Source organism: Psilocybe cubensis, chromosome 3 (genome assembly GCF_017499595.1).
Source record: "Psilocybe cubensis strain MGC-MH-2018 chromosome 3, whole genome shotgun sequence".
NCBI lineage: Eukaryota > Fungi > Basidiomycota > Agaricomycetes > Agaricales > Agrocybaceae > Psilocybe > Psilocybe cubensis.
This window is the reverse complement of record NC_063001.1, coordinates 128,387-149,941: the sequence shown is the minus strand read 5'-3', so window position 1 is coordinate 149,941 and position 21,555 is coordinate 128,387. Positions and strand designations below refer to the sequence as shown.

Genomic DNA, 21,555 nt, shown 5'->3' with positions numbered 1-21,555 from the left:
AAAGTGCATATGAAAGTTGTAGTGCACCTTTACTAACTTGTAGTGAGTATTCCGGATTTTAACAGGCTGATGCAAGGCTGTGTTGTTCATACTGATGTAAAATAGAATATTATTAGGATGTGTGACGAGTATCTGCAGCTTACTACGGAGGACGGCCGGAGATTATCTGCTGTCTACCACTATCTAATCGTACCAGGACCAGGTAACGGGAGAAATAGTCCTGATGGGGAAGGACCCTGCATCAGTACCTGAATCGAATAGTACAAATCGAACGTTTCCTCGAATTATCATAGCCCGAGGTCAAGGTTTCTCCAAGGGTCTTCATCCGACCGGCCGCCTTGATGAGCTCGTGATCGGCTTGCGAGACATTAGCGTAGGCTATGTTCCGCGATGATAAAGTTCCTAATATCTAATTATGAGCACAGGCAGTCTGGGACCTGAAAATCAGGTGCCGAGGCGGGTTTAAACCGGTGCTTGGGCGACTCCTAGATTGACGCTTGGGAGCCCCCATCAGTTTTCTGGTATACGTCAATTGGTGCTCGTCAATTGGTGCTCCCGTGATAGGATTGGGGCACAAAGACACCGGTCGAATGGGAGCGTGGGGCGAGGTTTTGATACACATCGCTTTGGACCAATCACATTCGCCTATTAGGACAGTGGGAATTGCTGTATCTATTTGGTGAATGGGCGTTTGAGTTTGCTTTTGGAAGTCTAGGTCCAATAGCTACTGGAGGTAGGCAGAGATGATAAATATAAAAAATACTCGTATCATGAAGACACTGAGAACGATTAGGAAATCAATGATGTAGGACCCTGCAGTACTTATCTGCTCCATCGAACAGTGGCAATTAAAATGCGATCAACTGCCCCGCTTCGGACGAGATGAGAAAGGAGATATTAACCTTCAAGCTGAGAAAGTTTACTATCCCACTATTAGGAAGGAAAATATGCACCGGTGCACCCCTACCGAGCAATTTGGCGCTTAATGGTGGACGGGTTTTAAATTTTTAATCTCGAGTTTATTCGGGGATGTAAGCTATACAACGGAATTACTAGAATCCGTAGTCTTTTACTCTGAGTCTCCCAAGGACAAATGACTTTCGCGTTGTCATTTTTATTGAATTTTGGAGTAGATGGACTCCTGTCTTGATATATTAGAGGAGCTGACAGAGTCTCACCTCAAGCTGTAACTTAAGAAAAGCTGGCCGACTCGAGCCCAAGCCAGGCCCATATGCGCTGCCGTGACACTGCCTCATACGCTTAAGTTCATGCACGAGAAAGACGCTAGTACTTTCCAAGGTTAGTGTACTCGTAAGCTTTCTCTAATGTTACAAGTTAGTGTGTATCCATGACATTGCCCAGACCGGAGCATTCGTGGAGTCGCTCAAGCGGCCCCGTGGTCGGTGGTCGCTGCCGGCTGCAGAATTTTAGTTGGTATGGGCAGGAAAGTAGCGCACCCCGATTCAACCGGGTTCTACCTCTTTACGATTCTGAAAATGTAAGTACATACAGTCTTGCTCTGGAGTCTGGAAGCATTGAATAAAGGTCAGAGTCTAAATCCGTGGGCAGGCGGTTTACCATGTCGATTGGAAACGTGAGATCACCACGGTTCTTTACAACATGCATGTAACCTTGAGTCACGACGGGAACACGACAGAAGTCCATATTCAACTGACAGACTGGCACCTCCGAATGCGAAGGTAAAACTGCGCCTTCTCCATCTCCAGCTCGTAGCTATTTAAATCCTGCATAAGCTATGCAGTGCATTTGTCGCCTTGTTCGGCTCGGTGTATAACGTTTTACTGGCGTGGCAGGTGAAAGCTCAGGACTGAGTTTACGATCAGACAGTCATAAAATTTCTTCGAACAAGTGTCCAGCTCCTGTCCAGTCGACAGTGTCCATTGTACTATTTCACAGTAGAGGGAAGCGAATAGCGGATTTAGTGTGAAGGGTTCTAGCTTACTATCACTTGGCTTGGCTTTTTGGAGCGACAGGCTGAGCCTCAGAGCCTAGAAACAGGGCAGGGCGAGTCGCGACTCGAGTCTCGAGGCCGGTGTACTGTTGCTCTACCCCCGGTGGCCGTTGGAATCTCGGTTTTTGGGGAGGTTTGCACGGACAATCGCATAGACGGAAATTGCAGAGTACACAAATACTCTCAGAAACTTTTCCATTACTTGCTTCGCAAAATCATTGGCGAGTACATGTAATACTACAGTAAATATATTTAATACTTGGCTATCGTAGTAAGCTTATGCGCCGCGTCGGTATGCTGGATACATTTCGTCAGCGTCTCCACCGGCCATCCCCAGGTTTACGTGTTTACGTATGGGTGAACAGCGGCACGACGCGCGCGTGCTGCTGCAGGGAAGTGTGTACGGCACATAGGCTAGCGTGGGCGGTATGTTTGCCGGTGGTTGGAAGCTCAGGGAGCCCAGGGACGCGCACGATATCTATCCCCTGCAATGAACTGACTACATAGATACTATCAGCGATCTAAAAATAAAAACGAGTCTTGTGGTTGCACTCCAGAGTCGAAAGCGCAGCAGTAGGTTGATGGATTTATGGGTTTTGCGTATTCTAAACATTTCGATTATCTTGTTTAGATGTTGTCGGTTTATCGCTGGTTTCTCAGATTATCATATCATTACGTTCAGTGTATCCCATGACTGAATACCTGTAATTTTTTGATTAGTCGCACGTTCTGGGCACTCGTATCGTTTACGACACTCGAAACTTATGAGAGACTGAATCCTGAATCTGAGCTTTGAGATTGAGATTGAGCATTAAGACTTCGAACTGCCGCGAACATGCGCTGCTGACAATAGTGACACCTGGAATGTGGGTATATATATAGGTTAAAGAGACAGACAGGATGCGCAAACTCAATCAACATCAATTGAATCAAGGGATCAAAATCCAGGGGTTCGAGAACGCAGTGTGCCTGATTATATTATATTTATGTCTGCATATCAAATCAATAATCAATGCCATCGCTGTGATCCCTCGCCGTGATCCATCGACCCCCATCTCCAGTTCCCACATGCCCCATGTGGTCCCTTGCCCCCGGTCCCCATATCGAACAAATGCGGTTTAAATTTAATCTACGTGCTTGAATCATAGGCACAAGATAGGCTAAGACTTTTATTACTTAAGGTAAGGTAAGGTAAGGTAAAAAGTTGGAGACGGAGCGTTGACGGTTGAAGGCTTGGGCGTCCGTGCGCACTGTCATTGCGCGCACCGCCACCCAGGGGCAGCATCAGCAATCAGAAATCAGAATTTTGCTGATGATTGTGATTGAACTTGAGTTCTAGTGAAAAGCATTCTCGATGTCGATGTCGATGTCGATGTCGACGAGATGAAACGAGATGAGATGGATCATCTTCGACTTCGACGGACGGAACCTGGAGGAGTGGGGATGTGAGCTGAGCCTGTGCAAGTCTGTGTTCCGGTTGCGGTTCCGGTTTCTGGAGGGCAGGATTCTAATGTCATCCCGCTGTCCGGTGACTGCTGCGCGGATCTGCGTGCTATATAGATTTCGTTTAATGTGGGGAGTCGCGGGAAGGGGATGCGCTGCGCGCATTGGGGCATAGCGCAAGGCCGACCCGGTCCCGCTTGCTTGGCTGAGTTTGTTTTTGAAATTCGAGTGTTTGAGCGCACTCGTCGATGCCTTTAAGTCTGTCGGCTGGCGTGTGTGGTGTAAGTAGGTTTTACCGCAATGGTAAGTAAGTGTTATATACTCAGTGCAAGTCTGTGTTCAAGTATGAGCGCGGAAACACAGGCTCGCACCGACGGGGGACGAGGACGCGCTGCTTCGGAATATCCCGGCGGCACAAGCCGAGCCGCTCCGCATCTCCATCTTAGCCTGTTCAAAGCTTTAAGCTGTTGTTGTTGTTTTCTGCATTTAGTCATTTAGTGTTCCTCTTCAGAGTGCCCGTGTACTTAGCTTTCATTCCTCAATATTGTACATCGCCATCGCTGATGAGTCGAGTTTTGCACTGTATCCTGTGCCTGACAAGCTCTGCGATATATCGTAATCATGATCATTTGGAAGGCTGTCGGGATCGGCAGCCTCACTCGCTGAAACAGAAGGGACAACGCTCTCTTCGTTGCGTAGCGTTCTAGTCAATACATGATGTGTAGTAAATTACTATAATATATTTACCTTCGTTGCGTAGCGTTCTAGTCAAGCAACGAAGGTCATTTGTTTCCCTTTTGTCTTTCGGTCTCAATATCTTTGTAAGTTGATTAGCGAGACCCAATCTGGGCTCGCGTTTGTGCGCCGTTTTGTTGTGCGCGTCCGCCTGCGGTGCGTGTTTGCGTGTGTGGTAAGTCTCCAGGCTTACACCCCTCCCCCCTCTGAAGAATTCCATCGTGAAAGGGTCTGTTCTCTATGGCGTTATTCGTCTTCTTTGTCCTCGGCCTCTTCCTCTTCCCATCTATCCAGTGCTTCATTCTCTTCAAGCATACGCCCTGGAAGCCACTCATCATGCTCCTTCCCAAATCCAGCCCATCGTACCAGATATTGCATCCCTCTACCACGTTTTCTCGCATCCACAATTTTCTCTATCACTGTCTCTTCCACCCCGTCCTCGGTTATCACTGTTGGTGGTCGTACCAATTCTCTGTCCGGAAATTTCTCTGGATCATTCGGCACGAATGGTTTTAAAAGGCTGGCATGGAACCCCGGGAACGTCTTTGGGTTGTTTGGTAACCTCAGTGTATATTCTGATCGTTCGGGGAAGGCAGCCTCTACAACGTACGGTCCATCAAACCGTGGCATGAACTTTGCCACCCTTTTCTTCCCCTTCCGTTTGTAGTTGCGTCGCCGGTTCTTTGTAGAGAGCATTACCATATCGCCTGGTTGGTACACGATCTCGTTACCTCGCTGCTCATTTGCCTGAGCTGCTTGTCGGATCTTGGCTGTATGTAAGGCATCCTGCGCTTCCTTCACATCGATCTCAATTTTCCGAATGATCTCTCTTGCTGATGTTTCCACCATTGGTGCATCCTTGTTTGCCTTTGCCATTGTAGGAATAATCCGTGGAGATCGACCTGTCTTCAGTTGGAAACCCGAGTATCCTGTCGATGCATTTACTGTGTTCATCATTGCGAACCGAATGCGAGGGAGCTTGTCTAACCAGCCTTTTTGGTTTCTATCCACATAGTATCGTATTGCTTGATTGACGGTTTTATTTGTTCTCTCGCTCGCTCCATCGGTTTCTGGATGATAGGCGGTCGACATCTTGATCTTTACATTCAAAATCTTGCATATTGCAGTCCATAGATCTGATGTAAAGATTGTGTCGCGATCACAGATTAATTCTTCCATCAATCCATTTTCGCAAATCCAGTGGTCAACAACTTTGTGCGCAATTTGTTCTGTGGTCCATGAGGAGTGAGTTGCAATCAGTTGTATATCAGTACCTAAACGGCAAGTCATCGTGAGTATTGTGTCGCGTTCCTTCTCCTCGGGCAATGGTCCAATAAAGTCCAATGCAACTGACGTGAGTCGTTTGTCTGGGACAGGAAGTGGGTGAAGTGGTCCTGTAGGTTTGGTTGTTCGGTCTTTGTTTCGCTGACATTCCGTGCACGAAGGAATATATGCCTTTTCGAGATCTCTTCGCATGTTAGGCCAGTAGTACGACCCGTGTAATGCTTCATACGATTTGTCAAATCCAAAATGACCCAAAACATCGTGAGCCAGATAATACAGTCGTTCTCGGATCTTCCTATCGTTTGGGATTACTAGTCTTTGTCCAAGATAAATCAGCCCTTCTTCTTCTCGTGCTCCTGTTAGACTGTGCTTTTGCATTCCATCTCGAAATTGCTTAACAAACGGATCGGCATCATACCCATCCTTTATTGCCTGTACAAACTCCTGGTCAATTTCAATAGATAACACTGATCCCACAAATCCTCTTGGGGCGCGATTAGGGTTCCGTGTATAGGCCAATGCACAGGCTGCAAATCTTGAATTTGGCTCTTCGTCCGGCATCCTTGATAGGGCATCTGCTGCTACATTTTCCTCCCCTCGGATGTAACATATCTCGAAATCGAAATCTGCCATGTACATCGACCATCTCATCTGCCGACGTGACATCTCTTTCTGCGCCTGAAAATATTCCAATGTTCGGTGGTCAGTGTAGACTTCAAATTTGACCCCTAAAAGACTGCTGCGCCACTTTTTCAATGCTTTCACAATTGCCAGGAGTTCTTTTTCGTGTGTTGGATAGTTCTTTTCTGCGTCTTTCAGCTGATATGAATCGTATGCAACTGGTCTTGCTGATTCCCAATCTTTTCCAAAACTCAAGACTGCACCTGTTCGCCTATCGCTTGCATCTGTTGTCACGTAGATCTTCCCTTCAGGGTCATCGTAATCAATGACAGTGAGGCATTCCGCCCCTGTAACCAGTTCCTTGATTGCGTTAAAGGCTCGATCATGATCGGCGGTCCATTTGGGGAAGTCGCGATCGCATTCTTTGCTTGTCAGTGGTGATAAGATGCTAGTATGTTCCGCGAGCGCAGGGAGAAAGACAGCCAGATATCTTGTGAGTCCTAGAAATCCACGTACATTTGTTGCGTTTGTTGGTCGTGGCCATTTCTTGATTCGGTCTGTCTTTGCAGGGTCTGCGTGAATGCCGTTTGCGGAAATAACATGTCCCAGAAAGATAATTTCAGTTGCAAAAAGGACTGATTTCTTCGCATTACAATAAAGTCCCGCTTTCCGAAGCGCTTTCAAGACCTTTTCTACTCGTTCTGATAGTTGTTCCAAGGTGTCTGCCCAGATCACAATATCGTCTAGATAGACGTGACATACTTGTGCAATGAGTTCCCGTAATGCATCTGTCATTCGCCGTTGATGTGTAGCTGGCGCATTCTTCCCGCCCATTGGCATCACAACCCATTCGTATAGGCCCCATGGTGTACGCACAGCTGTCAAGTGAATGTCGTCTGGGTGTACTCGTGTTTGGAAGAAACTGTTGGTCATGTCTAATTTTGCAAAGAATTTGCCTTTTCCACAGTCTGCAAGAATGTCATCTACTCGTGGAAGTGGAAATTTGTCAGATATAGTGTTCTTATTGATCTCCCGATAATCGTTTACCCATCGTAGTGGTACTGACAGGTCAGGTACTCCGTTTTTATACTTTGGAATGCAGAATGCTGGCGATGCATATTCAGATGAGGATGGTCGGATACGTCCCGCGGCCAGATGCTCGTCAAGAAGCTTCTTCCATGCATCGTGATATTTCTTTGGAGCAGCGTATCCTCGACCCGCATGTATCTTGTCTTTGTCCACCAATCGTATCCGGTGATATATGTGATCAGGAATATCTACGTTGTCTGGTAGGCGGTCAGGAAAGCGATCTCGATATTTCTCTTTCATTTCTTTGTCCATGCGCAATAGCTTCTGCTGAAATTGAATGTTGCTGATTTGCTCATTAATCGCTGCTACCAACTGTTTTGCACGCTCTGGTTCGACCTGTGATCGCAGATGTTGTTCCTTTGCCATGGCCGATCTTCTCTGTTTGTCCTGATCTATCCCTGCGTCCGTCTTTAATCCCTCACAGATAGCAGTGCTCTTTGCAGCAAGAGTATCTCTTGTTGGTGGATTCATTAAATCATATCCAGAACGCTTATCAATAGCCGTTCGTTTCCGAGTATCAATGACTATATTTTCTGGGGAAAGAAATGACAATCCAAGTAGCAGCGGTATAGATAGGTTTTGATGAATCTTTGCTTTATGTGTCCGTGATATCCAGCTCCCGTTTCCTGATGCAACCCGAATCTTAACATACTCCCTGCATTCTAGCGGTGTATTGTCAATCGATGACAAATTGTCCTCGGCGGGTGGTAGTGGATATCGGGGGAGGCCGAGCTGGGTGACGAGTGTCTCGTCAATCACTGTGGAAGGAGATCCCGTATCAAGCATTGGTCGAATGCGAAGAGGAAAATCCACAACCGCTGGCCCCTCAATCTCCATAACTGGAAAGAGGTGCGGAACGGTCATAGACATGGTAGGGACGTACGAATCAGAATCTGTCTCCTCGTCATGCACGGTATATGAGGAGGAAGCATTGATTTGCCCCACGGGCAAGGACTTCCTAGTGCCCTGCTCTTTGGCATCCTTCTCACGTTGTGCCTTTAATGCCATCTCTTCTGTAAGGGTCTTGTATCCGTTTGCTGTTGGCCATCCATTTGGGCAGTTCCTTGCGCGGTGGTTGACGTAAAATCGACGGCATTTGGTACAGCCATTGTGATTGTCGAGTAATGTACGTTCTTCTGCTGTGATTTTAGGTAACAGTGGCCTTCGCACCCCATTATCGAACTCGCTGTTTGATGGTCGAGGGTTGGGATTTGGACTATCCGAGAGACGCAATAACAAGGATTTCTTGTCAAGCCTGCGTGCAGCCACTCGTGTTGCGTAGCTCGCATCGATTTGACGTTGGGTGCGTGCACGTTCCTCACGAAGGCGGTCGTCACGGTCCTTTACTTCCAGTGACCAGGCGGCTAATTCGGTGGCCTTGACTGGCTCGAATCCGAGCGACTCACGAAGCTCCTGGTTCAAGTGTGACTCGAGCTGTATCTTCAATGCTTCATTGGGGAAGGCGTACCCCTCTGGTGCCATCGTCTTCAAGATCGCATTCAAATTCTCCATTTCGATCTTCCAGTCGATGAAAATACGGTCGCCCTGATAGGACGTTAGGATCTGTTCACGGACTTTGTGAGCCCACTTCTTCTCCAACACGAGCACTTGAAGCTCCTCCAGATATTTCTCCAGCGGCAGTTCATCAATCCGTGTGGAATCTGCTTGATACCAAGCCACCAGTCTTGGTTCTTGCATTCCATCGGCCACAAACTTCACAACTTCTTTTGGCGACTTCGCTGCATGCTTCATGTATTTGCGGCAAGCAACCGCCCACTGCTGCATTACCAGAGGATCAATCTTCCCTGGTGTGAGAATCGGTACGTCCTTCATCTTATTTTGGACAACCGTAGCGAGCGGTTTATCGTCATCGTTTGGCATCTTGACTCTGACAACGGTGGGATACCTAGGGTTGCGGCGATTGCGTCGATCTCTGATCGGATTGCTGATCGCGGTGGGAGTGTGTGTGTCGGTATGGTCTTCGTCCTCTGAGTTAGAGGTCGCTGAATCTGAGAAGCTGAGATTCACTGATGAGGCAGACGGTGACGGCGGTGGACCTTGGGGTTCAGTTCGTGGTTTGCGGAAAACAGTAAGGCCTGGAACAAGCTCTGAGGGTAATCCAAGCTCTTCTCGTCGTTGGGTCGACGCTCGAGTGGTCCGCGACGATTCGGTATACAGTGTGGGCAATTTACGGTAACGGTAACAGTGTGCGGCGGTGGTACGTAGTCGGCTTCAAAAAAAAAGTGGAAGGCTGTCGGGATCGGCAGCCTCACTCGCTGAAACAGAAGGGACAACGCTCTCTTCGTTGCGTAGCGTTCTAGTCAATACATGATGTGTAGTAAATTACTATAATATATTTACCTTCGTTGCGTAGCGTTCTAGTCAAGCAACGAAGGTCATTTGTTTCCCTTTTGTCTTTCGGTCTCAATATCTTTGTAAGTTGATTAGCGAGACCCAATCTGGGCTCGCGTTTGTGCGCCGTTTTGTTGTGCGCGTCCGCCTGCGGTGCGTGTTTGCGTGTGTGGTAAGTCTCCAGGCTTACATCATTACCCATTACCATTACCATTGTCATTACCATTATCATTGTCGGTGTCGGTGTAGGTGTCATCATTATCATTATTAAAAATTACGATTATTGTTCTTTGTTCTTTGTTATTGTTTTTTTGAAGACGACGGTGGAAGAAGGTAGAAATGAAAGGGATCGTCGGTATCGTGCGGCGTGAGTCGTGCGTTGTGCGTTGTCGTCATCGGTGTCCAATCATGTATCGCGATCGTATACTTTCGCGATCACAATTCTTGAGCGTGTGAAAGTGAAAGTGAAAGTGAATGTGAGCGTGAAGGCTTTTTCGCAGCGATTTAGAGTCCTAAGACAAGTGACAAGGAAAGGATGGGGTGTCGGTTATTGCGGTCATGTTAATTTGTGTTTTCATCATGATTGATTGCGTTAAGTTGTTAATTGTGGCTGCGTTCTTTGTGTTCACCCCCTCGGGATTCTCCTTCTCCTTCCCCATTTCCCACTTCCCATTTGTTGTTATTCGATCGTGGGAACGATATTCGGGCCAACGTCAACTTGGTATCGGTGAGCCGATGAGATTGTCAATGTCAATAAATTGTAAAATGTGAAATGCTACTGGTGTAATAGAGTATAGACTATCGTAGAGTGATAAAACAAAGTGTTTTGTGTTTTTGGGTGGCTGTGGATGAATAAGATACAGTCGTTATTGTTTCTCGTGGGATGAAGGTATACTAGCAAGTCGATGTGGGCCGCCGTGTGAAACTTGAAACTTGGAGAATGAGATTTAAGTCTAGTCGGGGTACTATTGGATTTGAGTCCGGGTTATGTGGGATGAATCCGGGAGGTATGTGCAATGGATATCCATACATGACTACACCTGCCTGCTTGCGGGTGTGGTATGTGTATATGGAGGGATGTTATGACGGCTGTGTAATGCTTTCAATACTAGGTCATGTTTCCGGAGTTAGATTCTGAATCCGAGCGCCTGTCTGGACTATGACCCGCTCCCCGCTTCCCGCTGCCATAACCCATTCAACGCCTTGAGACTAGTATGTGATTCGGGGATTTTCATATTTTGGAGTGTAGGGATTATATTTACGGTGGTAAGTTCTTTGGGGGAGTGGTTGAGTGGTTCGTTGAGTCGTCTTTGTGTTTATATTTTATATTTTATATTTTATATTTTTTCTGGTTTGCGGCGTTGAGTGCGAGTGTCAATGAGGCTGCGGTTGTGAGTACAAGTTTGATGTGTCCCAGAATCAACGTGAACCGAAGATTGGTGTGTCGAGATATTGGGAGATGAGCGTGAACATGAACGACGCGGGTCTGCGGATTGTCATCGTTATTGTAGACAAGGAAATTCCAGCACCAGAACTACCGTCACTCACACCCACATCGCGTCTCAGCGAAAGTTGAACCAATTCGACAAAGAGGTGGGAATGTCAGGCGCTACAGTAGCTGGCCTAACCCAATACCCATTTGCATGCGATGGACAATGTGGTTCGGTCCCGGTTGCCTTTGAAGCGCAATATGACAAAGTGCAGTATCTTGTATCTTCCGCAAGTTCAACCTCGATGCTCGATTCTGAATTTTCCATTTTTTCTTCTTTTTTAATTTTCAAGTATTGTTCCAATTCGAATCGAATCGAACTTACGCGTCTGAGTTGAAGTGCTGGTGTTACTCCAGCGGCGCGCGTGTCTGAGTATGACACGTTGTGGACGTTCATTAACTTCGCATTCGAAGTTCTTTGATTTCTCTTATTTCTTATTCTTATTCGTATTCGTAGAGGAACTTGGTAATCGACGTTGGTAATAACTGGCATTTCTTTTAATTGTTTAGTAACAGACGAACTGCGTATTCGTATTTGACTGGATTCTATGGAGACTTTAAGTTAGACTGGTGGGTGTAGTAGTAATTAGATGGGAGGGCGAGATGATGATGGGGCAAACGGGCGAATGAGGTTGATAATGAGATGGATTATAGATTACGGATTATGGAATGACTCGAGGGAAGTCGTGGGACGTTTGACACGAGACGCGAGTAGAAGCGATAGACACGAGAAATGCGACGAGATGCACACGAGACGAGACGAGAAACGGGCAGACAGGACGTATTTAAGACGACGCGACGCGACGCGAGGAGACAGGCACGACAGACATATACGACGCGACAGGCAGGTCGGACACATCCGAAATGGCACTCGGACACAACGCGATGCGACACGACACGACGCGACGCACTAGGACAGGACAAGACAGGACAATATAGGACTCGACTCGACTCGATTCGATTCGACAGCAAAGCGAGAAATGAAGAGAGAAGGTGACAAATGTTAAATATAAAAGCGTTGACACTGGACAGTCTAAGTTTGAGGTGTGTAGATCTTCGCTGTGGGCTCGGCACCGTGTATTTCGTTCTGGTTTCGTGAGTATGTTATGTTATGTTATGGTGTGGTGTGGTGTGGTATGATATGATATGTTCGGTGATACTTTTATGTGGGATGGGTTTTGTGGGATCGGGTATGTTTTTCAGTATTCCGTTGATTGTGTTTAGGTGGCGCCTCTAAGGGGAGGGCCCCTCCTTTGGCTTTGTCATATCTAGCTACCTAACAGCTCCCTGAGCTGCGAAGTTGCCTTCATCCACACGTTCCCTCGCTAGACCCAGTTTCTCCCACACTGTTTGGGCGGCACCCCCAGCGCCTCTGTGTATGCAGATCTTTCTTTCTTTCCCCTCCGTTCCTCTCGTTTTTGTCCCTGTGGCGCGCCTATCCCTGGCGGCTTTGTGTTATGCTGTCCAACCTTCTATTCTTCGTCGTCTCGTCGTCCGCTTGGTAGTACGTCTTCCTTGTGATTTCGTAGTTGTTTCGTGCGTGCGATGAAGATGAATTTGATCAGTGCTTTTTTCTTTTTTGCGTTCGTTTGCACTCGTGGTGAGTTCTTCCGAGTCAATCTGGTGTGGGTTCAGTTGATTATGTTCAGTTCTTTGATTGTGCTCTAATTTTGCTCCGTTGATTCTTCCCCATGACTTTGAATGTCAATGCGTGCTGTAATTCTGTGCTGTACTGTGCGGGTCTGTTCTGTTCTGTTCTGTTCTGTTCTGTTCCATTTCATTCAAAATCCATTCTTTTCTGCTCTATTAATATTCAGCTCTAATTAATAATAATATTGGTCCCTTTCGTCGAACACATACTTCCGGTGTTCTGTCGTATTGTTAATCAAGTTGTGATGATGGTGTCGTATTCTGTTCTATCCTATCCTGTCCTGTCCTATCCTGTTCTGTTTTGAAGGAATTATATCACATATATTAGTCTGCCATATCTCTCAAGTAAATTATCTATCTACATGTGGTACTCTACAACTACTATATAGCATACTCTCTCAAACTCGCGATTGTGTATGTGGGATATGGTACGTTGGTATGTGATGTTAAACTTGTTCTTGTGCCTGTGCTTGTTCTTGTGCTTGCTCTTGTGCTTGCTCTTGCGCTTGTGCTTGGGTTTGGGTTTGGGGAAGGGAGCGAAGGGGGGAGGGAGAGAGGGAAATTTGAAATCGGATTTGTGGATTCGTGGACTGGATTGTGCATTGTGATGTGATGTATGATCGAGGAGCGGGCGGGCGGGCGGGAGCAAGGGAGCGACTGCGACTCGGGAGCAAGTGTAACTTATAAGTGCTTTATACCCTATTTAGACATCGACGGAGCGCGTAAGTGAAGTCGTACCGCACCGCGTACCGATCACTGAAGTGATGTGCGATGTGCGATTTGGGTGTGCGATTTGAGTGGGCGATGGGTGATTTGGGTGTACACCGCGTCGCTTGGACTTGAGACTTGAGTCGAATCATTCCTTCTGGAGATGGAAAAGTTTGCGCAAATGACTGAGCGAAAGGCGAGGGTGGTGGTTTTTAATAGGTTTTTAATATATTTTTGCAAGTTTTGGTTAGAGTTTGCGTGGGGATACAGTAACAGTATGTTGTATGTACAATTGTTGATGCGCGAGCGATTCAGCGAGAGTGAGTTAGCGAGACAGGACAGACAGGACAGGACAGGACGGGATGGGACAGGTGGCAGCATTGCCGAGTGTTGTGTTGTTTTTGGATATATAAGTTAGTAGGTAGCGTCCGTATCACTATCCCAAGGCGGTAGCGGCAGCGGTAGGCGGTGGGAGGTAAGACGGCTCTAAGCACCCACCGCACGCAAGTACAGCGTAAGCGGGCGGGTTAAGCGCACGCCAGGCAGGCAGGAGGGGAATTAAAAAAGAAAAAATTAATCCTGATAGATAGATAGGGTATGCGTATGCACGGATGTTGCGTTGTGTATATAATGTTGATTGATGAAGCTTGAAGCGCGGTTTGTATTAGTTATTAGTATTGCTATTACCATTGTGCGTCCGGGTTCGGGTGGATTGTTCATATTCGGATTTGATTTCGGTATGTATACATATGTACATGTACATAAGTGAGTATATAGACTATGTATATATCATTATATGCGTCGGCACTTGTGATGGGATGGGTACAAGTCAAGTTCATTGCGATTCCGGAGAACAGGTGCGGATGGGGATCAGGTTAAATGAAATTGTGTTGTTGTTTTTTTTTTTTGCTTGGGATTGTTGAGGTCATTTGACGCGATGCGGAATGATGGGGATGGGGGATTTTGGCGATATCGTCCGAGAGTGGAGATTTGCGCGGAGTCGAGGTTGTCGGGGGGACGAGGCGGTCCAGCCTCTCTGTGCGCTATTCTCGAGGTTGCACGTCAGGAAAAGAGACGAGCAAGTCTGGGTGGGCGAAGAATCCGAGAGAAAAGGCATGGGAACCCGAAAGAGCGGGATTGCCCTGAGATTGCGGAAAGGGGGTAATCGAGCGATCAACGCCAAATAGAGACAAATACGAGATCGGATCGCTTTTTGGGATTCGCTGGGGGGCAGGGTGTGGGAATTGGCGTAAAAAAAATGGGAGCGAGGGGGGAAAGTCAGGCACCCTTTATATCGCGTCTTGGTTTGCTTTTTGAACAACAGGCTAATGGACCACGACCAGCCGTCTCCCCCTGATCATTTTCCCCCTGATCAACTTATCTCTTCTGCTGCTACTAGTGCCTCTGACGCTGCGATGGCTGCTATGGTCGCGAATGGGAGCGCGACGAATATGCCCGGGGGGCCCCTGGGCGGCGTCAACAAGCGGTACAGACCCGCTCCAGCAAAGACCTTTCAGTGCCGTGGCTACGGCGAGTGTCGCATGGTTTTCTCCAGGAGCGAGCATCTCGCAAGGCACATCCGGTGCGCTGTCCTTTTTTTCTGACTTTTCTGATGAGTTCTCATGTGGGGAAAAAACAGAAAACACACGGGGGAAAGACCGTTTTCGTGCCACTGCAGCAAGCAGTTCTCGCGGCTGGACAACCTCCGGCAGCACGCGCAGACGGTGCATGCGGACAAGCAGGAGCAGAACGAGCGTATGATGCGCGACCTCACCTCGCTGCACGCTACCATGGCCGCGCAGAACAAGGCCGGCGGCGCCGCTGCCCGCTCTGCCCGCCGGCCCCCTATCTCCTCCTCCTCCTCCTCGCTGCAGTCGCCGGTGGGGAACGGCAACGGGAATGGCCACGGGCTGTCGCCGATGCACGAGCAGGACGACGCGATGATGATCAAGCAGGAGGAGATGGGCCCGCTGCCGATGCATCATCACCATCACCAACAACACCAACGCCCCGGAACGAGCCTGGGCAACGAGGGCGGGGACAGCGCGATGATGTACTGGCAGGACGAACAGCGGCGGCACAACCATTCCTTTCGTGGCCCCAGCCAGTCCTTTCTTGCCCCCTCATCGTCCACCTCACCCATCTCACCTTCCTCCCCCCACCCAGCAGCTGGCACCGCAGCCCAGTCCCATTCCTTTCGAGCCTTCACCAGCAGCTCAAGTATCCCCGCCGCCGGGCCCGCCACAGCGTCGGGCGCCACCGAATCTGCAGCTGGTCCTCCCGCCGACCCGCATGCACGATCTCTCCCGCCGCTCGCTGCAGTCGTCTCCGCTTCCCTCCCCTCACCACCACTCCCTCCTCACACCACATACTCAACATCCTCACCATCCTCATCAACAGCTCCCACATCCTCATCATCAGCAGCACATGGGGCCTCCCACCATCCTGCTTACCCCGCCCATCTCAGAGGAGAACAGCACGTACTTTCCTTTCCCGGCCATGCCGCCGCCTCAGCAGGCTCGCAGTACCAGCAGCAATCCCAGTACCCCAGTTACCCTCACCTCGACCTCCTCCGCCGCCCAGGGACAGCCACCCGCCCCGGCACAGCGCCCGCCGCCGTCGCGTCTGCATTCTCGTTCTTCGCCGCGCGGCCTCTATCCTCCCATGGGCTCGCATCCGCAGCAGCAGCCAATGCAAATGCAAGTTCCAATGCAAGTTCCAATGCACATGCAAATGCCCATGGACATGGGCATGGACATGGACATGCCAATGGAGCTGGGCATGGCGGATTGGGCAGCAGCGGCGGCGGACGTCCAGAGTTATCCCTCTTACACTCCGGATTTGGCCGGCCCGGTACCGGGTCCGGCTCCGGGGGATTTGGGTTGGGAGGATATGAGCGGGCGAGGGAGGCAGGAGGAGGAGGAGCGGGAGGAGGCGCGGGAGGAGGAGGAGGAGAGCAGCCGACGAGTCCCGGTGCAGGGCCCGACGCCTCCCCTTTTTTCTTCCACCCTCCACCCCCAGACCCAAGTCCCGCTCCGGCCTCTTCATCCGCAACAGCATCAGCAGCAGCAGTACATGGAGTATCTCCATCTCCAAGCGCACATGCAGCAGCAGGGTCAGGGACAGGGACAGGGAACCCGCGGAAACGCGCGTTCGGCGGGCCAGATGGCCCGTTCGAGTATGAGCGCGACCGCGAACATGGGCATGCTTCGCCATCATCAGCAACAGGGACAGGGCTCACCACTTTCAGCCTCGCCTCCCACCAGTACCACCAGCCAGGATCGGGACCAGGAGCGGGATCGGGAGCGGGATCGGGACAGGGACAGGGATACGACTACGGCGCCGAGTCCCGTCCCGCCTCGCGCCGCCTCTCCGTCATGGAGCTCTGCAACGACGACGGCGACGGGAGCGGCAACGATCTCGTTCGACCTACGTCGTCCCGCGGACTTGAGTTTGTTGGAGGGTCGGGAGCGGGAGCGGGAGGGGGGTTCGCCGCGGGCTCTGGAGCGTTTTTATTATCCGCCTCAGCAGCAGCTGCTGCGGGAGGAGGGTTTGGGAGACCGACGAGCTCGCGCGGGCTCGGGTTCGCCAGTAGTGGAGGGGGTGGATTCGGCGGAGGCGGAGGCGGAGGGAGCGGAGGGAGCAGACCGACTACTGCGAGTGGCCTCGGGCTCGTCTCGTCCACTTCGGGACTGCACATCTTCGACGAGCCCGCGTCTTCTTGCTCTTCAGGCTCCGGGTCCAGCTCCGGGTCTGGCTCAGGCGCGGGGGCGGGGTCAGGGAGAGATAGAGAGAGGGATTCAGGGTACTTCTCCTCCTATAGCTCTGGACGGCCTGGGAGCGGGTTTGGCGGTGGATCCGGAGGCGGGGGCGGGGGCGGGGGGCGAGGGTTTGGGTTTGGGGTTGGAGGAGGACATGGGCATGGGCATGGCGCGGGAAGTGTCAGCCCGCCGCCTTTCGCTGGCGTGCATCAACACCTCCTCCTCGCGCAGCAGCAACAGCAACAGCAGCAGCAGTCCGCCCAATCGTCCGGAGCAGGGTCAGGGTCGGGAAGGGGGGAGTCCGAGTCAGATGCACCAGCAGCAGGCTCAGCAGCAGGCTCAGCAAATGCAGTATTCGGACGCGCTGAGGCGGCAGCAGGAGGCGCAGTATTTGGTGTATCATCAGCATCAGGCTCAAGCCCAGGCGCAGGTGCAGGTGCAGGCGCAGATGGTGGATCTCCACAACCAGCAGCAGCAGCAGCAGCAGAGGGAAGAGGAGTTTTACCAGCCTCATCATCCTCCGGCTATGACGCCTCTCCTCGCCTCTCAGGGCCAGGGGCAGGGGCGTATGGGTCCGCCTTCGCATCCCCTACCATCTCATCCGCATCAGCATCAGGTTTCGCAGCAGCACACGGGGCATATGCAAACGCACGCTCGCCAGCATCCGCATCCGCATCCGTATCTAGCTCATCGCCCACGCCCTCTGCATCGCCTACCCCCACGCCGCGCGTCGTTGCCCGGCAGCTCCTCCGCGAGCGCGAGCGCGAGCGGGAGTTTGGACGTGAGCGTGAACGAGAGCGCGAGCGGGATAGGGAGGAGTATGCGCATAGGTGGAGAGAGCAGCGTCAGCCCGAGTACGAGCGTGAGTGGGATGGGGAGAGGGAGAGGGAAGGGAGCGAGTCCGCGGCGTCTTCCCCCGTCGCCGCTAGGTTTCGAGCAGCATCAGGAGAGCGAGATGAGGAGGTTTGAGTTGCATCAGCAGCACCAACAGCAGCAGCAGCAGCAGCAGCAGCAGCAACAACAGGGTATAGGACCGATGGGGTATGAGTATGAGTACGAGTACGAGTTTGATGCGCCGAGGTTTGATGAGCATCCACATCCACACCACCAGCAGCAGTATAGTGCTAGCCCGCACCACCAGCAGTTCAGTGCTAGCCCGCATCAGCAGCAGTTCAGCAGCAGCGTCAGCGTCAGTCCACATGCGCATCAGCAGGGGTTCAGTAATAGCGTCAGCGTCAGTCCACATGCACATCAACAGGGTTTCAGCAATAGCGTCAGCCCACATGCGCATCAGCAGGCGTTTGTAGATGCGCATGGACATGCGCATGGGAGCGGGAGCCCGCAGTTTGTGGAACCGCCTTTTGTGCCGTTTGATGAGATGGATATGAATGTTGGTGCGATGGGACAGCATTCGCATCCGCATCATCTTCGTCAACAGCAGCAGCAGATTCAGCAGCAGCAGCAGCAGGCGTCGTCGTTTGATATGGTTGGCATGGACGTTGGTGTTGGGCCTGGTGTTGGTGTAGGAGTTGGTATGGGCGCGGGTATGGACATGGGCTTGGGTATGGGTATGGATATGGGCATGGTGAATGTCAAATTTGAAGCTGGGCTTACGCCGCCTTCGTTGTTGGATTGAGGTTGTTGAGGTTGTATGATATGGCGATGGCGATTGTAATGTGGATTCTCATTCTTTTTTCTTCTTTCTTTTTTCTTTTTTCTTTTTTCGACTTTGGACTTGGTGTTTCTTCGGGTCTTCTGTTGTTGTTTTGTTTTTTCGAGAGGTGCAAACACGTTCGTTTTCGTTTTCGATTTTCGATTTTCTTTTTTTTTCTTTGATTTGATTTGATTTGTTTGTGTTAATACCACCACCACCCACACACCCACCAGACCCACTCTATCGTATTATAGTCCTATCAACTACTGGCTTGCTTATTGGCTATCGTCTATTGTCTGCTTTACTTACACCATCTACTAACTCTTTCTGCTCCTTTTCTTTTCTTTTCTTTTTCTTTTTCTGTTTCCCTTTTTCTTTCTCTGTTTCTCTCTCTCTTCTTTTTCTGCGCTTCGTATCTGTGTCTCTCTACCTCTCTACCTCTCTATGTCTATGTCTCTACGTATTGGTTACTTTAATAATACCCTCTCTGCCCTACTTTTCTTTTTCTTTTTCTTTTTGTGTTTGATTTGCTTCTTTTATTAGTATTAGTATTCGTTACAGTATTCGTTTACAGTATTCGTATTAGTACAAAACCCACCTTTGCGCCTTGAAACAAAAAAATATGTCTGTTTTATCTCCCATCTCGGTCTCCGTCTTCATCTCTGTCTGTATTCGCTTTTCGCTATTTGATATACCTATTCTGTTCCTGTTTTGTGTCGCTGACGTCGTCTATGGATTGATGTTACCTTTCCTTTTTCCTTTGTTCTTTTTCGTTTTTCCTTTTCTTTTTCGTTTTCGTCTTGCTGTTGTTTTAATTGTTTTAGTTGATTGTGCTGGGTCTCTTTGTGGTATGTAGTGTACACTGGTAATTCTATTGGGTTTGGATTCGGTCTCCTTTTCTGGGAAACATGAGAGGTTTGGATTAGGATTCAATGTTCATGGTTGGTCGGTGTTGTCAAGTATTACACTGTCGTCGACCGATTCCAATTCAGCATTACCTCGGTATTGGAATCCATTGGATTCAACTTGGACCATAACTTTTTAGATGACTGAAGTCTGGGCAATGGGAACGGTGAGAATGAGTGAGATCGTCAGGGTCCATTTTGCCACCTTCAGGTACAAATTAGTAATAGAATGTGATTCAGAATTTGTACTTTTGAAGGTGCTTCGTGAGTTTGGGCTGGCTTCTGGACTGGAAGTTTCGAAGCTTCGTTACAGTGACGTTGTTTTGCGTGTGTTTGGGTTATTAGTATTAAGTAGTAGTAGTACTATTAATCGGTGTCGGTGTCGGTGTCGGTGTCGGTGTCGGTGTCGGTGTCGGTGTCGGTGTCAATTGTCAACGCGCTTCCAAAGTTCAAAGTTCCAAGTTCCAAGCGGATGTAAGTTGAAACTGTGCAGCGGCAGAAAAGTCGAGTTTCGAATGAGTAATTAAAGTGTACAGATTCTGAGAATCCTGTTCGTGGAAAGCATATTTGACTGGATATCATACCGTGCAGGTACGTACTTACGTAGAAGGACAGTATGTCTACGTAGAAAGCGATCATGCTGGGTGTCTCCAAGGATGAGAAAATGCTATGGGTCGTTAATTCGTTGGGTTTTGCGACGTGCTTCGAAAGATCGAAACGTTCAACGAATCTGGATTCTGGAAGGTGTGCTATACCATGACCCATCACGACGTGACTCCGAACCTCGTCGCGTGCGTGCGCTTTTACGCTCGTACACCCATTTAAATTAAATAGCGAGACGAGGCTGTACAACTGCAAAGTCACCCATTGGCTCCCGTGTAAATTCGAGCTTGATTGAGATTTGCTTCGGGGCATAAAAATGGCTTGTGAAACGTGTTGGTGTTGGCAACATTGTTGGATTGAAGTGCGATGGTGGACAGTGGGATTTCGAGCGTGTGGTCCAATTGTCAAGCTCTGCTGTACTATTTGCGTGCAGAAGGAAGGAAGCAAGGAAGACAAGGAATCAGGACTCGGTTATCCGCTTTGCGCTGCTGCTGCTGCTGCTGCCATTTAAATTGCACATTGAATTTGTTTTTGACACTGTGAAATGCACCCGCACTTTTGAATCGAATCCGTACAATTATATGACAGGGCGAGAGATGTGTGGGTGTGCGCATCTACATATCATACTGTTTCATGAGCTTCTTCGTACATACATACATACATATATACATTCGGAATCGAAGAAACGGAACGTGTGCTATCATAAAGATGGCTATATTTGCGTTGACTGGGAGGATGGTTGATTTAGAGGACCTTGTGGTCCTGCGCAACGTGCAATCACGGAAAAGTGGGATGGATCGATCGACAGCTTGCTATCGTCACGGTTTCTGGGATCTTTCCCAACGCTCGCCATGGTTCCCGCTGGCCATGATGAAGGGAGAGAAAAGGATGAGGAAGGAGACACGTCCACCGGCATCCATGTACTCTCACGTTCTCCCGAAAGGAAGATTTCGACCTATTTTGAACTCGTTGAGCTTACTTGATCATGACCTTGGGATCCCCGGCTGTCGAATTGAGGATACGGTAGAAGTATATATCCCTCGAGATCGAGCTAGCTGACTTGAGGGTGGTGGTTGTCAACGGTCAAGGCCAAAACCCAGGCCCTCGACGTTGACCGGGAGATAGGCTAAAATGTAGGGTTCCAGCCAATCCAATTTCAGCGATCCCGTCCATGCATGTCGGTCCTCCCACTGATCCACCCTTGCAGGAATGCATACTAGACGCCAATTCCATGACGGCTGCCACGTCCTGCCAGTGTTTTGATGTTTGACTTGTGATTTTTTTTTCTG

General features: G+C 49.6%; 1 protein-coding gene across 1 annotated transcript; it reads left to right on the top strand.

The window, feature by feature from the left end:
- Positions 1–14,671: 14,671 nt before the first annotated feature.
- JR316_0002880 (Nutrient and stress factor 1) lies at positions 14,672–19,369 on the top strand (the record flags this gene model as incomplete). Its single annotated transcript, XM_047888665.1, is given in 4 exon segments — positions 14,672–14,925; positions 15,022–18,067; positions 18,087–18,730; positions 19,333–19,369. 4 exon segments carry the CDS (start codon positions 14,672–14,674, stop codon positions 19,367–19,369), a joined length of 3,981 nt encoding a protein of 1,326 aa, XP_047751039.1.
- Positions 19,370–21,555: the final 2,186 nt, after the last annotated feature.